The sequence below is a fragment of the Neopelma chrysocephalum genome, unplaced genomic scaffold (genome assembly GCF_003984885.1).
Source record: "Neopelma chrysocephalum unplaced genomic scaffold, ASM398488v2 Primary Assembly neopelma1_76, whole genome shotgun sequence".
NCBI lineage: Eukaryota > Metazoa > Chordata > Aves > Passeriformes > Pipridae > Neopelma > Neopelma chrysocephalum.
The window spans coordinates 15,230,613-15,243,336 of record NW_020897737.1 but is presented as its reverse complement, the minus strand read 5'-3'; the positions used below and the strand labels follow the sequence as shown (position 1 = coordinate 15,243,336).

The window sequence follows — 12,724 nt, the reverse complement described above, 5'->3', positions numbered from 1 at the left end:
AGGACCAATCTGCTTGAACAGCTACTTTAGATGTGATGGAAGTTCATCCAAGCCCAGGGAGAACTTTATGAAACTCCATGAACTTCATGGATATAGATTAATCAGAAAATTTCTAATGGCCTCTAGTTAGAACATTTGAGCTTAGTTACAGCTTTAAACTGCTATCATGTATTTCTCCTAAGCTTAAAAGCTACTGCTTTGTAAGCCTGGAATTGCTTTTAGAAGAAGTGCTAAATTCTGCCAAATATCAACTGCATCAACTGGCTTCAGAAATATGAATTCCATATTGGAAAAGGGATCAAATGTTCCATAACAGCTCAATTGATTCTTGAGCACATGATTTGGCTACATATATTTATTTGAAAATTTTAAGCTTAGATTAAACCAACTCTATTCTTTTCCCAGAAACAAGTGGCATAATAGAGCTGCATTTTGGCACAGGAAAACCTTTCTTCAGCATGACTTAAAACTTGATATCCCTTACATGAATCACTGTGCTCAAAGGTAGACACAGAGTAGGAGTGTAGCCATGTTAAGATATAGATTTTGAAGTCTGTTTACAAAATTGTAGTTTGTCCATTAAACCACACAGTAAATTTAATTTCTGCCCTTTGCCACAGACATTGGAAATATATCCTTGGGTGACAACGTTGGAACACGTCCAAATGCACCTGAAACTTGGAATGTCTGCAGAAAGGGTTTCTGAGAGAAGATTTGCTGTTTATGTTTGTGTAGCTATTAAGAGTTAATCTTTAAAGCTTTATGATAATTCTACCTGAAGAATTCAAGATGAAGTTTGTCAGCTGGCTGGAGGTGTCTATTGACTGCCATTACCCCATGGAGGCAACCTAGGGGTCTACAAATTTTAGAGGATGGGTTATGAAAAGATGAGAACTCCAGCCTGTAATTACTGGATGTGAGGGAAGTCAGATGTTTGTTCTTCTACAGAGAACAGAAACACTCATACTGGTTTTCATGGTGAAAGGCCAGTCACATCTACTACTTTTAGCTCTGACACACATTTGATGAACACTTTTCCCCTAAAATCAGGATAAACAGTAGGCAATTTCTTCTTCTGAGGAGGGCAGTGTAATCCTGGATTCACTTTTATCAGGAATACCTTTGAACAGTATTTTACCTCTGTTCTTATTTAACCTTTATCGTATTTGTTTTGAGACTATTCTTCTGCTTAACCATTTACTCATTTGTTTGCTTTTTTTGTCACGTGTTCAGTGTAGGGCAGTGGATAAAGCTTATTTTTCAGTTACAGTTGCATTTGTAATGTGAAGGCAGCAAGAAGAGATGAAGACTGCAGGCAGAATATGTATTCAGTGTCTCCCCACTTGTCATCCAGAGGAATAAGCCCTATGCTGTTTCCCAGGAAGATCAGAGCTAGATCCTGCAGAACTCAGTGCTATGAACAGATTTGGACTTGGACTGTACTTCCAGAATTTTCCCTCTCTTTTTTTTTTGCACTTAAAATAAACCCTGTGAACATATTACGTGGATGCAAAAACATAAATACTAATGTGAGTGTAGCTCGAATCCGAAAACCATTCCATGCGTGACTCAGGGACATTCCTGGTTGCTAAAACTGCCCCTTCCTAGTCAGTGCCATTTCAGGCAGCACATTCTCCTACTTTTTCCTTTTCCTTCAGGAAGCTACAGGAAAAAAACAACCTTTCAGAGGTCTCCAGCACGAGTGTGAAGAACCAGGGGCACAATATTTGTTATCATTAGCACCGCAAGCGCTTCGTGGCACCCCTTATAAATACCCTGCAGAACAAACAGCCCAGCAGGGAAAGAATAATGACACCCAAGCACCAAATGAGGCACATCCAGGAGCAAGGACATTCCCGGAGCTGCCGCTGTTCCCATTTTCCCAGCGGAGAGCCCCGTACCTGTGTCCTGCGAGGGGCTGACGCTGTAGCTGTCGCTCTCCTTGTCCACTGATCCCGCTGGCCTGGGGGTGGGAAGCCTCCAGTCCGTGGTGAGGGTGTGAGCTGATATGGTGGGGTGAGGTCTGTTGAGGGTCCACTGGCTGGCGTAGCGGTTGCGAGCGGTGGGCCCGGTTTTGGCGCTCCTCCTCGTGGTGGGATCTGTGGGGGGTAACACACAGGGGCTTTGCCTCGTGGGTTGGTAAGGAAACAAGCCCTGTCGGAGCTGTAGAATCCTAGAATATCCTGAGTTGGAAGGCCCTGCCCAGGACACCCCAACAATCCCCCCTGTCCCTCAGAGCATTGTCCAAACCCTCCTGGAGCTCTGGCAGCCTTGGGGCTGTGCCCACTGCCCTGGGGAGCCTGGTCAGTGCCCAACCACCCTCTGGGGGGAGAACCTTGTCCTGAGATTCAACCTGACCCTGCCCTGGCACAGCTCCAGCCCTTCCCTGGGCCTGTCACTGGTCACCAGTTGCCCTATGGAGACAACCTAGGGGTCTACAAATTTTAGAGGATGAATTACGAAGAAATGAAAACTCCAGCCTGCCAATTACTGGATGTGAGGGAAGTCAGATGCTTGTTCTTCTACAGAGAACAGAAACACTCATACTGGTTTTCATGGTGAAAGGCCAGTCACATCTACTTCTTTCTAGCTCTTTTTCATGTGATGAACATTCTTCCCCTAAAATCAGGATACACAGCAGGCAATTCCTTCTGAGGAGGAGGCCAGAGTAATCCTGGATTCAATTTTATCAGGAATATGTTTGAACAGTATTGTACCTCTCCTTGTTTAACCTTTATCATATTTGAGACTATTCTTCTGCTTAATCATTTACTCATTTATTTGACTTTTTTTGTCACTTGGCCCTTTGCTTTCCCCTTCCAGAAGGGGATGGCCACTGAAATGATGTTGGTTAGAAAAAAAACAAACCCAAAACATTCTTTGGGAGGGAAAAAATGAACAGTGAAAGTGCTCGTAATTACCAAACTGCTAATGCTTTTTAGAAATACCCTCTTTCTAATGAAACTCTACATTTGCAGGTGCAATGAAGAGCTGGGAGCCCCATCAGTCTTCCACTGACACATTCATTATCCCTTTACTCCAACACAAGTGGTTCTCCAGTACTAAAACCACTTTGGGATGTGAAAGAGCACAAGGCAAGTAGATTTGGTGAGAGATTTCACACCACACCTCAAGTGAAGTGTAAGGCAAATTATCAGCATAGATATGCCCCCAGAAATACCTCACAAAACCTGCTCTCAGTTTCTAAAAAGATGTTCTCAGAAATGTGGTGATACAATTTGCTATTCTGGACATACCATTACTATATTACAGTATTGATCAGCTACAGATTCCCAATTTTATTTCAACAAGTAGCCAAGACATAAAACATAAGTTGTAATAGTGCCATCAGAGTTACAGGAACAGGTTTATAAAGCTTTGACTGCTTTAAAACAATTAGTAAATTAATACAATTTCTAAAACTTTAAAAATAATTTGCTACTTGTTTAAGGTCAGCAATTTTTTATTATCCTAGAGATAATAGGGTGACCAAGAGAGTAAAAGCAAACTATGTTTGCCAAAATTGACCTCCTTAATTTTATTAATGAATTGTTCTTCTGTAAAAGTGAGTCTAATAAAGCAAGTGCAAGAAAAAAAATCATTATGTGGCAAACAGAGAGTGACTACATCAGCACTGAAGGATTTCTCCTCGAAGCTTCTGAAAGGATATAGCTGACAATAGAGAGAAAGGGTATTAGAAATGAAAAATTCAAAGCTATTCAAATGTTCTTTGACATTCAAATGCTGAAGTTGTCAGTCTTTGAGGTAAGAGACTTCAGCAGAAGCAATTAAAACCAAAAAGCCAATACCCAGATAATGATTCTGAGCATTGATTCTGCCTAAGCATTCCCAGTGAGAATTTGTATTCTGCTGCTTCAAAGAAACAAGGTATTTATTTACAAATACCAGCTATGGTCTGATCCCTGTCCTATTTCTCATCTTCTCCTACAGCAGTGGAAAAATTAGAGCCTGGTGCCATTGATAATTGATCCTCCTGGTAGTGCAGCACGTGGATAACATCCAAAAATACTCCTGGCATGATGTTCCCAGCCTGTTGGTTTTATAAACTACTGCCTCTACCAGCTGTGGGAATTTGGCACGTGGCTGTGGAGTGGCCAGAAGTGAGTCTTGTGGTTGCTCTGAGGGAAAAGATGAAGGAAAGAAGGAAGAGTGCTGGTGGGACAACTGTTGGCACGGGGCTGGGGCTGCTTGGTCTGGAGAAGAGAAGGATCAGGGGGAATCTCATCGTTGTATATAAAATACCTGAAGGGAAGGTGCAAAGAGGACAGAGCCAGGACCTTGCAAGTGGTGCCCAGTGAGAGGACCAGAGACATTTCACAAGGTGAAACATGGGAGCTTCCCTCTGCAAACCAGGAACCACTTCATGTGAGGGTGAGCGAGCCCTGGCACAGGTTGCCCTGACAGGTGGTGGAGCCTCCACCCTTGGAGACAACCAAAAGTCATCCGGGCATGGCCCTGGGCAACCAGCCCTAGGTGAGCAGAGGGGCTGGACTAACCAGTGTCCAGATGTCCCTTCAGACCTCAACTGTTCTCTGATCCCATGGGATTTTGTCAGCAGTCTGAAGGAGCTGGGAGAGCCTCCTGCTAGCACTCAGGAGGTCAGTCCTCGTCCTGCTGAGCATGTGCTGAGCAGCAGCTCTGCCCCAGCTGTGCTGTGCCTGTGCAAGGCTCTGCAGCACACACACAGCAAGTTCCAGAGCTGCAGTGTGATGGAAAACAGCTCCCATCTGGTGCCCCAGCCCTGCTGTCACACGCTGAGGCAGAACTGCAGAGAGCTGAGGTGAGCAAGGCAAAGGGTCACGGAGCATCTGTGTTATAAATAAATAAATAAGAACAAGAGAACAACTTAAAAAGTGCTGTAAGGGAATATTTGCCACCCAGTGAGTGTGAGTGTGCTCAGGTGGGAGGATCCATAACTTCTGAGACCCAACTGGGCACTGCTCTCCTCTCACAGAGAAAGCTGTGGGTCTGGACAAAATCTCACAGCCCAGCCTCTGTCAAAGCTTTCTTAGTGTCTTCTATCCAGACAACTCTCTGGAATTCTTTGATCCAGCCCTTCTGCAATCAGATCTTTACTGCATAATAAAGGTGATGGTGGATTTTCATTTCCAAAGCAGGGCTGGACACTGATCATACTCCTACACATGAGTTAAATCCATGTTTAATTTGAAGGAATCCTCTCCCTGGCTGCAGTGGAATGAAGGACACAGTTTCACACAATAAAGGCATTAGGTAAGAAGTTGCTGGGGCTACAAAGTGCTGTGGTTTGACACAGGCATGAGATTTGCCTCTTTCCTTATTAGAAAAGGCAGGGTTGGAAAACGATGTTCAATCAGACAATCTTGATCTGCCAGCATGATAAAAAGGATAAAATGGTATTTTTGCTCTCAGTGATCAGGCCAGCCAGCATGAACATGAACTAGAGGAGTGAGACAAGAGTGGTCCCAGGAGGAAAACAAAAAATTGTACATTGACTCTTCTAATTCAAAGGCCATGACTCTCCACAGAGGAAAAATATGGTACTAATATTAGTACTGGGGTACTAATCTAGTCCTCAAGAAATGACTGACCACGTCTTAAAGCTGACAGAGGTACAAAAGCAGCAAAGACAGGACTAGAACAGCTATTTTTTTATAAAGACTGGGGTGGAAATGGGGATGAGATGAAGATTTTTCAAACAACCTGCTTTCTAGTAACTGAACTTTCAGCATTTATGTTCACCAAACTCACCAAATAAACAGATTCTAAAATGATCAGCGGATAGAAATAATCCAAGTGATTTCAGCAACTGCTCACTGCTGTGAACTCCACTTACATAAAACTCCTAACTCATAAGTAATCCTTCAATCTAGTGGTTTTTTTTCTCCATTTACATAGATATGGAACGTATTCATGAGAGGAAGGGGAAGAATGGATTGCATCAGTATATTAACTTATGATAGGATTTTAATCACTATAAGAATAACTCAGCATGAATATATCTGGGAAAAGCAATTTAGCAAAATAACTAAAACCAGAAATAAAACTTTTTCTTTTTTTTGAGAAAGCGATAATGAGAAATGTATTTTTTGCCTGATGGAGAGGTAGGGAGGAAAGATGTATTTTGAAATACAATAAAGATTGATCACAGAGGAAAAAAAATTATATTAGACACTAAAAGCCATTAAGCTAATTTACCCAATAAATTCAGGAAATTAAAATCCAGCATGCTTTTGGTCTAATGAAAGCCAGGTATGAATTATTTCAAATTACACCTACATTTCAGATGCACATGCAATTTTTACCTTATTGAATCCCTAAGTGCAATTGTTTGAGAAAAGTCCTCTGCTGACCTAAATAGACATCTCTCTACTCTCAGACAGAAGGATGAGGATGCAAGTGCAGGAGCAGAGTATTAATCTTTTTTATGGCTTTCTCCTCTCTAGAAAAACCCGTTTTCTCATGTGCTTACTTGTTCCTGGCCGGGCATCAGAAACATCCACCAGTGGTCCTGTGGCTTGTGACACAGACTGGTAATGGACTGTGTGGGTGACAGTCAGGGACTTCTGCTTGGATGTCTCTCCAAAGTCAGCATCAGTGAGCAGAACTGTCGATCTGTCATCTGTAAGTGAAAAAAAACAAACATCAGAGAATGAGTAGTGAATTTTGGGTTTGCCTTCATAAGTCCCCAAACTTATTTCCAGCTGGGCACCACCATGGACAGAGGCAGCTCCCTTTTCTCTGAAGGACTGGGGGTGGCTCTGAAGCCACCACAGCTTGGGAACCTCTGGGTTTAAACTGAAAGTTCACACAAAACAAAAGAATAAGTGTCATTTTCTTTGTGATTTCATCTTAGAGATGTGCAACTGAGGCAGACTGTTAAACATCCTCCCAAAAAGCTGATTTGTGTGCAATTAGTTTCAGCCCTATTTCCTTCATTCCCATCTTCTGAACACTGCCCTCTTCCCCTTCATTTCCAGAGAGCTCAGATGAGCTTTTCAACTACATGTTCAATTTATTCCTTTTTACTGTTCATTTATTCCTGATTTTTAACGTGAAATCACCCATGTCTCCCCCAAAAGAAGTCATTAGGTAATGTTGCTAATGAACCTTCTACCAGTCCCCTTTTTCTCCAGAGACAGGATATTGCAGGAGGGATGGCCATGACCCAGGACTGCTTTTCCTGCAGGTGGAAAGAAAGGTGGGAAGCCCGACCTTGGGAAGGAATAAAAAAGGTGAGCACTAACCTTTACTACTGTATGGTTTTGCTGCTGTTTCTTCCCTGTGGGTTTGGATATATTCACCAAATTTCTACACAGACCTTGATCCCTGCAGGAAACCAGTGCTTTGCAGCACTTACTTTTTTATTGTTATTTATTAATATTTTTGTTTCAGTTGTGATCTCTGCATTGTATATTTATTTTTTTTTTTTGCTCCAAAGAGGAATCTGGTCCACTTGATCATGGATGGTTTAACAGCAATAAATCTTTTTGTGCTTGCAGAGCAACTATTTGCTGTGCTATCAGACTTTCTTTTGCATTCTTTACAGTCTTTTTATCCGTTCAGAACAGCAATAACAGCCACAAGGATTTCCCACTGTGCAATGCTATATGGATTTGTAATGTATTCCAAGTAGACTGACAGTCAGTAGAGTTTCTGGGCATTTACCAGTCAGCAGAGGTTGATCTGCCTCTTCTAAGCATTCCTGGTTTTTGTTTTGGTTTTCTTTTTAACTTGACAAGACACCACAAGGGCGAACAGCTCCGCACAATAACATAACCAGCATTTTTTACCCAAAGAAGGCCATAAATAGAATGAGCATTATGAAATCAAAATCCCTCCGTCTCTGGCAAAAGATGAGCTCTTATTCAGGTTGGGAATAAAGCCTCTTGGCAGCAAACTCTGTCAAACACTGCCAAAATCCCAGCTTATTCCGAGTGCTGTGTGGAAAGCTGGCTGTTACCAGGCCATGATCACATTGCTGCAGTTAAGGCACTAATAGTATTTTCACCATGACTCCCCCCCCTCCACTGCTCAGCAGCTGTAACTCAAAAGCTAAAGCTGTTCTTTAGGGTGAAGGGCAGGTTTTGGGAAGCTCCAATCATGATTTTAGAAGTCTGTATTTCAGGTGAAGCATCTCCTTTTCAAATCTGGGATGGGCATGGGCAGGAGGTGCAGAGATGCCGCTCTCAGCTTGCTGACTTTCCTCTCTGGCCACACCATCCCTGGGATGTTGTTAATTCTCAGCCATCAAAAGCTGCTTTTACACAGATTTTTACCCAAAAAAGTAAAGTTAGGAGCCTAACAAGATCAGCCAAGAGTGTCTTGCCACAGTGTGCACCCCTACAGTCACAAAATGTTGGATTTTTATTCTGCTGTGTTTCCAGACATCTTGTGTTTAAATTATTTGGGGAAAAAAACCCAAACAACCAACACCAAACTGTCTATTTTTCATGACAGTTCAGCTATGTGCCAGCCACATGAGAAATCTTGTTTTTCTGTTGTATCAAGCAGTCTAGATTTGAAATTTGCATAGATATACAAAAGCTGAAAACTGATCAAAATGTTGAAATATCATTTGCTGTGAACAGGTGGACACAATATGCAACATGTAAGTTTTAGAAGTTGGCTGTAGCAAATCTTTAAATACTGAGATTGTAGTTTCAGAATTTCATTTTCATTTTAAGTAGTGCCAGTGATCCAACTGCCTACCCAGAGCCAAAAGAGAAATCAAAATGAAAATCATAAAACTGCCAGTCTTCAATTACATTTTCTTCAAAAGGCTCTTTCCAACAGCTTCATTTTCCTAATGTCCTGCATTATTTTAAATACTGCACTGAGATTACTTAAAGTGGGAAATGACTCAAAGGGGAGGAAAAAAAAAATCAGTTCAGTTTTCAAATGTGGGAAATTACTTTGTAGCTCTTTTTTTCTTGATGTGTGCAGTGAGGAAATGGTGTGAGGTAAAGGAATTCCACCTAAAAGTGCCCATTACATTAAGAGAAAATAAGCCCAAGTTTACCAATGGTCTCCATGGTGTCCCTCTCCTCGATCAGAAGTTGTGCTCTGGGAATGTCTATGTGCATCCTCAGTGTTTGCTGCTGTTTATTAAGTGTATCTGATGTCCTGGTGTTCTTGCTGAAAACGGAAGAGAATTGAACACTTCAACACTCTGCCTCAATGAAAACATGTTTGCAAACATCCTCATTTTAAGCCTGTCCAGCTCAAACAAAAATAATGTCACCATAATCATCAAAAACACTCATAGGTCTTATTTTCCCCTCTTCAGAACAAGTGCAGAGTATTAATTTATTGCACATGACAAGCTGTTAGATGAAGGCACAGTGTGCAGGGATTTGCTCTATTCTTTATCAGTGGGAATCTCCTGAAAATTTCACAGTTTTCTTCAAGTGTTGTCACATAATGAAATTAGTGAAAACACTTTGGAAGACGGACCTTTTCTTTCCTTCCTCGTGAATCTCAGTAAAGCAACACACAGCTGATCAAACAGGTTGGTAGGAAAAGGATGCCTTGAGTAATTTCTAATTGTTTTTTTAATATTTTCATTATTTTTCATGAGATAACTCCCAAATATCACTAGAACTGATAAATGAAAAAGTAAATTAATAACTAGGAATACTATTAATAGATAGCATAAAATAAATAAAGGTTTTAGTCCCATCGATGTTCCAAGACTAAAATCGCAAATCTTGTTTATATTCATGGATTATATCTAATTGATTGATGCAATACTCCAAAAATGAACATAAACCAATTATTCTACCATCATGCAAATTGAAACAATTTCATTTTAAAGTCTGTGTACCAGAAAATGACTTCTTAAATGAGCTGTCTACCGAAAGAAAATGAAAATGGATAGTAAAACTGAGTGCTGCAGTCATTTCTTGCTCACAGCTTGCACCAAGAAACCTTCAGATTGCACTAAAAACCCAGGAACTTTCTGCCCTTTTAGATGTAATTACTCTTTGGATGAAATGAAACATTTGAAAATACTTTACGCAGGGAGGCTGAGGGGAGTTCTGACAAATCAGCCAGCGGTGTGATCCAAGTGCTCCAACTTCAAAGAGCTTTAAAACCAAGTGGAGGCTCATTTTCGGGTGTAAAATAGCTGTAGATCACTCAGTTTAATTCTGCTTTGGCAATGAATTATTGTTGTTAATGGAATCAGCAGAGGACTATTAAGCTGCTTGATGATAAGCTCGGCTCTTCCCCAGCACGGGCCTCGACGTCAGAGATTAATGCGTGTGTGATGAGCCCACATCTCCAGGAAATGTGGGCTAATTTCCTGCTGTGCCTCCATGTGAGCAAGACCTGATTATCTCAGGTCTGGAGGTATTCTAGAGTCCTTTCCAGGAGGAATTTTCTAGTCATGTGGTCGGCGATTCTGCTCCACACCCAGACGTAGGACCTAAATGCACACAGGTTCACCTCTCTGGCTAAGTCTCACCTTCTGGCTTTCCCTGCTCTTGCTGTCCCCAGCATCAACACTATCTGTGCATCTCAAATTTAATGTCTGTGTCTTTTCCTGGGGAGATCAGGTGGTAGTGTTTCCATATGTGCAGATGGACAGCTGAAACGCAGTCAAACAGCCCACAACTGGTGCCTCGTTTATGCCTCATTTAATCATCATGGAAGCAAATTATCAAAAGAGCTACCCAGGGGCTTCCAGAATTTTCTCCGTATATAATCAGTGGATAATAGTAGTCACAGTGTCTTACTAAGTTCATATTTTTACAAAGTCATTTAGTATTGTCAAATGCAGATAAATTCCACACTGACGTTCTCAAAGTCTCTGCATGCATTAGAGGCCACTGTCCTATTGGTTTCCACTCAAGTTGCTGAAATGTTGAGAGAATCAGAGACTAATATATTATCTGTGTGCCAGATATGCTTAAAGACATGCCCTTGAAAAGCTGGATTACTTTGGGCTTGTCCCAGGATTGTAGAGCAAAGCTATGATCAATTAGGAAACTGAATTTTTAATGTCAAATTTCAATAATCCAACAGATACAGGATATATGCAATCAGATACATACAGAATCTGTGCAATGCAAAACTGACTCTAGCAAATGCATTATTACACCCCTCTTCACTCACTAGGGATGCAGGAAATACAGGGATCAAATGATACATCTTATTCAAGGAATGCAGATCCCAGAATCCCGGTGAGTTGTAGAATCTCTTCTGCAGGATGAATGCTCTGTATTTCTATTACTGGAAAGTACTCAACTGCACAGAAAATATTGTTTGGACCACAGGGAGCAGGAGGACAGTTCCCCGGGTTTGCAGTTACATTGCTCACCTGCCAGGAGAGAATTCCCCATCCCACTCTTGTCTCCAGGGACAGCTTTATGTAAAATACATGGAAGGTTTTTCAAGCCCCAACTGGAATCCAGAGCTCTCTGAAGTCAGGAATATTCCCTACTGTGCTCGAGAGCTCTGCCTTGGTTTGTGGGATCTCTCTCCTCCTCCCTGCTGGTCTAATTAATTCCACTTTACGCAGCAGTGCAGTGACATGAGGTGTCCAAACACAGGCAGTTGGCAGAAGCAAGAGGGTTGCTGCTGATTAGGGGGCTGCCTCACTCTGGCTCAAGGAATTTTGAATTATTTTCTCTGCACCACACTGGCTCAACTTTCAAGTTATAAAAACCTAAAGTGCCAACAGCAATGAAGTACCTCTAGGACTCGGAAACAAGGCAAAGAGCTTTAGGCTTTCAGTTTTGAAGTTTGGTGCCCAAGTATTTTCTAACCTAGGAAAATTCAGGCATCAAATTATTGTAACAGTCTGGGGGATGAGGAGTACAATAATTAATTCTTTAAAGGGAGACAATGTATCTACCCTTATTTTTCTATATTTGCAGTTATAAAAATCCCAAATATAAGCATGTGGTATTCTTTACCTGTCAGACCTTGTAAGGATCTGTGTAGAATATAATTAACTCCCTCTGGTTCAAAGAATCTCTGAGCTCCAAATTGTTGGGAGCCTTGTCTGGGGAATGAGTCATAGAATCATAAAATGGCTTGTGGTGGAAAGGACCTTAAAGATCATCCAGTTCCAACTCCCCTGCCAGGGCAGGGACACCTTCCACTAGATCAGGTTGGTCAGAGCCTCATCCAACCTGGCTCTGGACACTTCCAGGGATGGGGCAGCCACAGCTTCTCTGGGCAACCTGTGCCAGGGCCTCACCACCCTCTGAGTTAAGAATTTCTTTCTAATATCCAATCTAAACCTGTCCTCTGTCAGTTTAAAACCATTGCCCCTTGTCCTGTCATTATCTGCCCATATAAAAAGTCTCTCTCCCTCCTTTTTAAAAGCCCCTTCAAGGTGCTGGAAAGCCTCAACGAGATCTCCCCAAAGCCGTTTCCATGCTGAATAACGCCAGCTCTCTCTCAGCATTTGCTGCAGTCTTTTACTCTAATAAAGTGTCTCCTTTTAGCCACTATTTAAAACAGGTACTTGGGCATGTGGGCCTTTGGGTCTGATTGAGAACAGCTTTTATGTACAGTCTGTGCATAAAAGGGCCTTTTCCAGAGGAAGTACTTTGGACAAGGCATTTTGAAAGAGTGCATAGTTAACATAATACCCATTTTTAAGCTATCTTTCTGGATCTTTAATACAACAATATTTATTTGAGTGACTGAAAATATCTGTGTGCACAGAAGGTTAAACATGTCAAGCTAGTTATGTAAAGGGATTGAATAT

At 41.7% G+C, this 12,724-nt stretch overlaps 1 protein-coding gene across 1 annotated transcript in view; it reads right to left on the bottom strand.

Annotated features, from left to right (window-relative positions):
- Window positions 1-12,724, bottom strand: part of DSCAM (DS cell adhesion molecule) — a 442,671-nt gene that overhangs the window by 20,389 nt on the left and 409,558 nt on the right. Inside the window, exons 29-31 of the mRNA XM_027689234.1 lie at window positions 9,023-9,138; window positions 6,473-6,622; window positions 1,902-2,099 (exon numbers count right to left, since the gene is read on the bottom strand). Of these exons, the coding sequence (XP_027545035.1) occupies window positions 1,902-2,099; window positions 6,473-6,622; window positions 9,023-9,138 (464 nt within the window). The remainder of the gene's footprint in view (window positions 1-1,901; window positions 2,100-6,472; window positions 6,623-9,022; window positions 9,139-12,724) is intronic.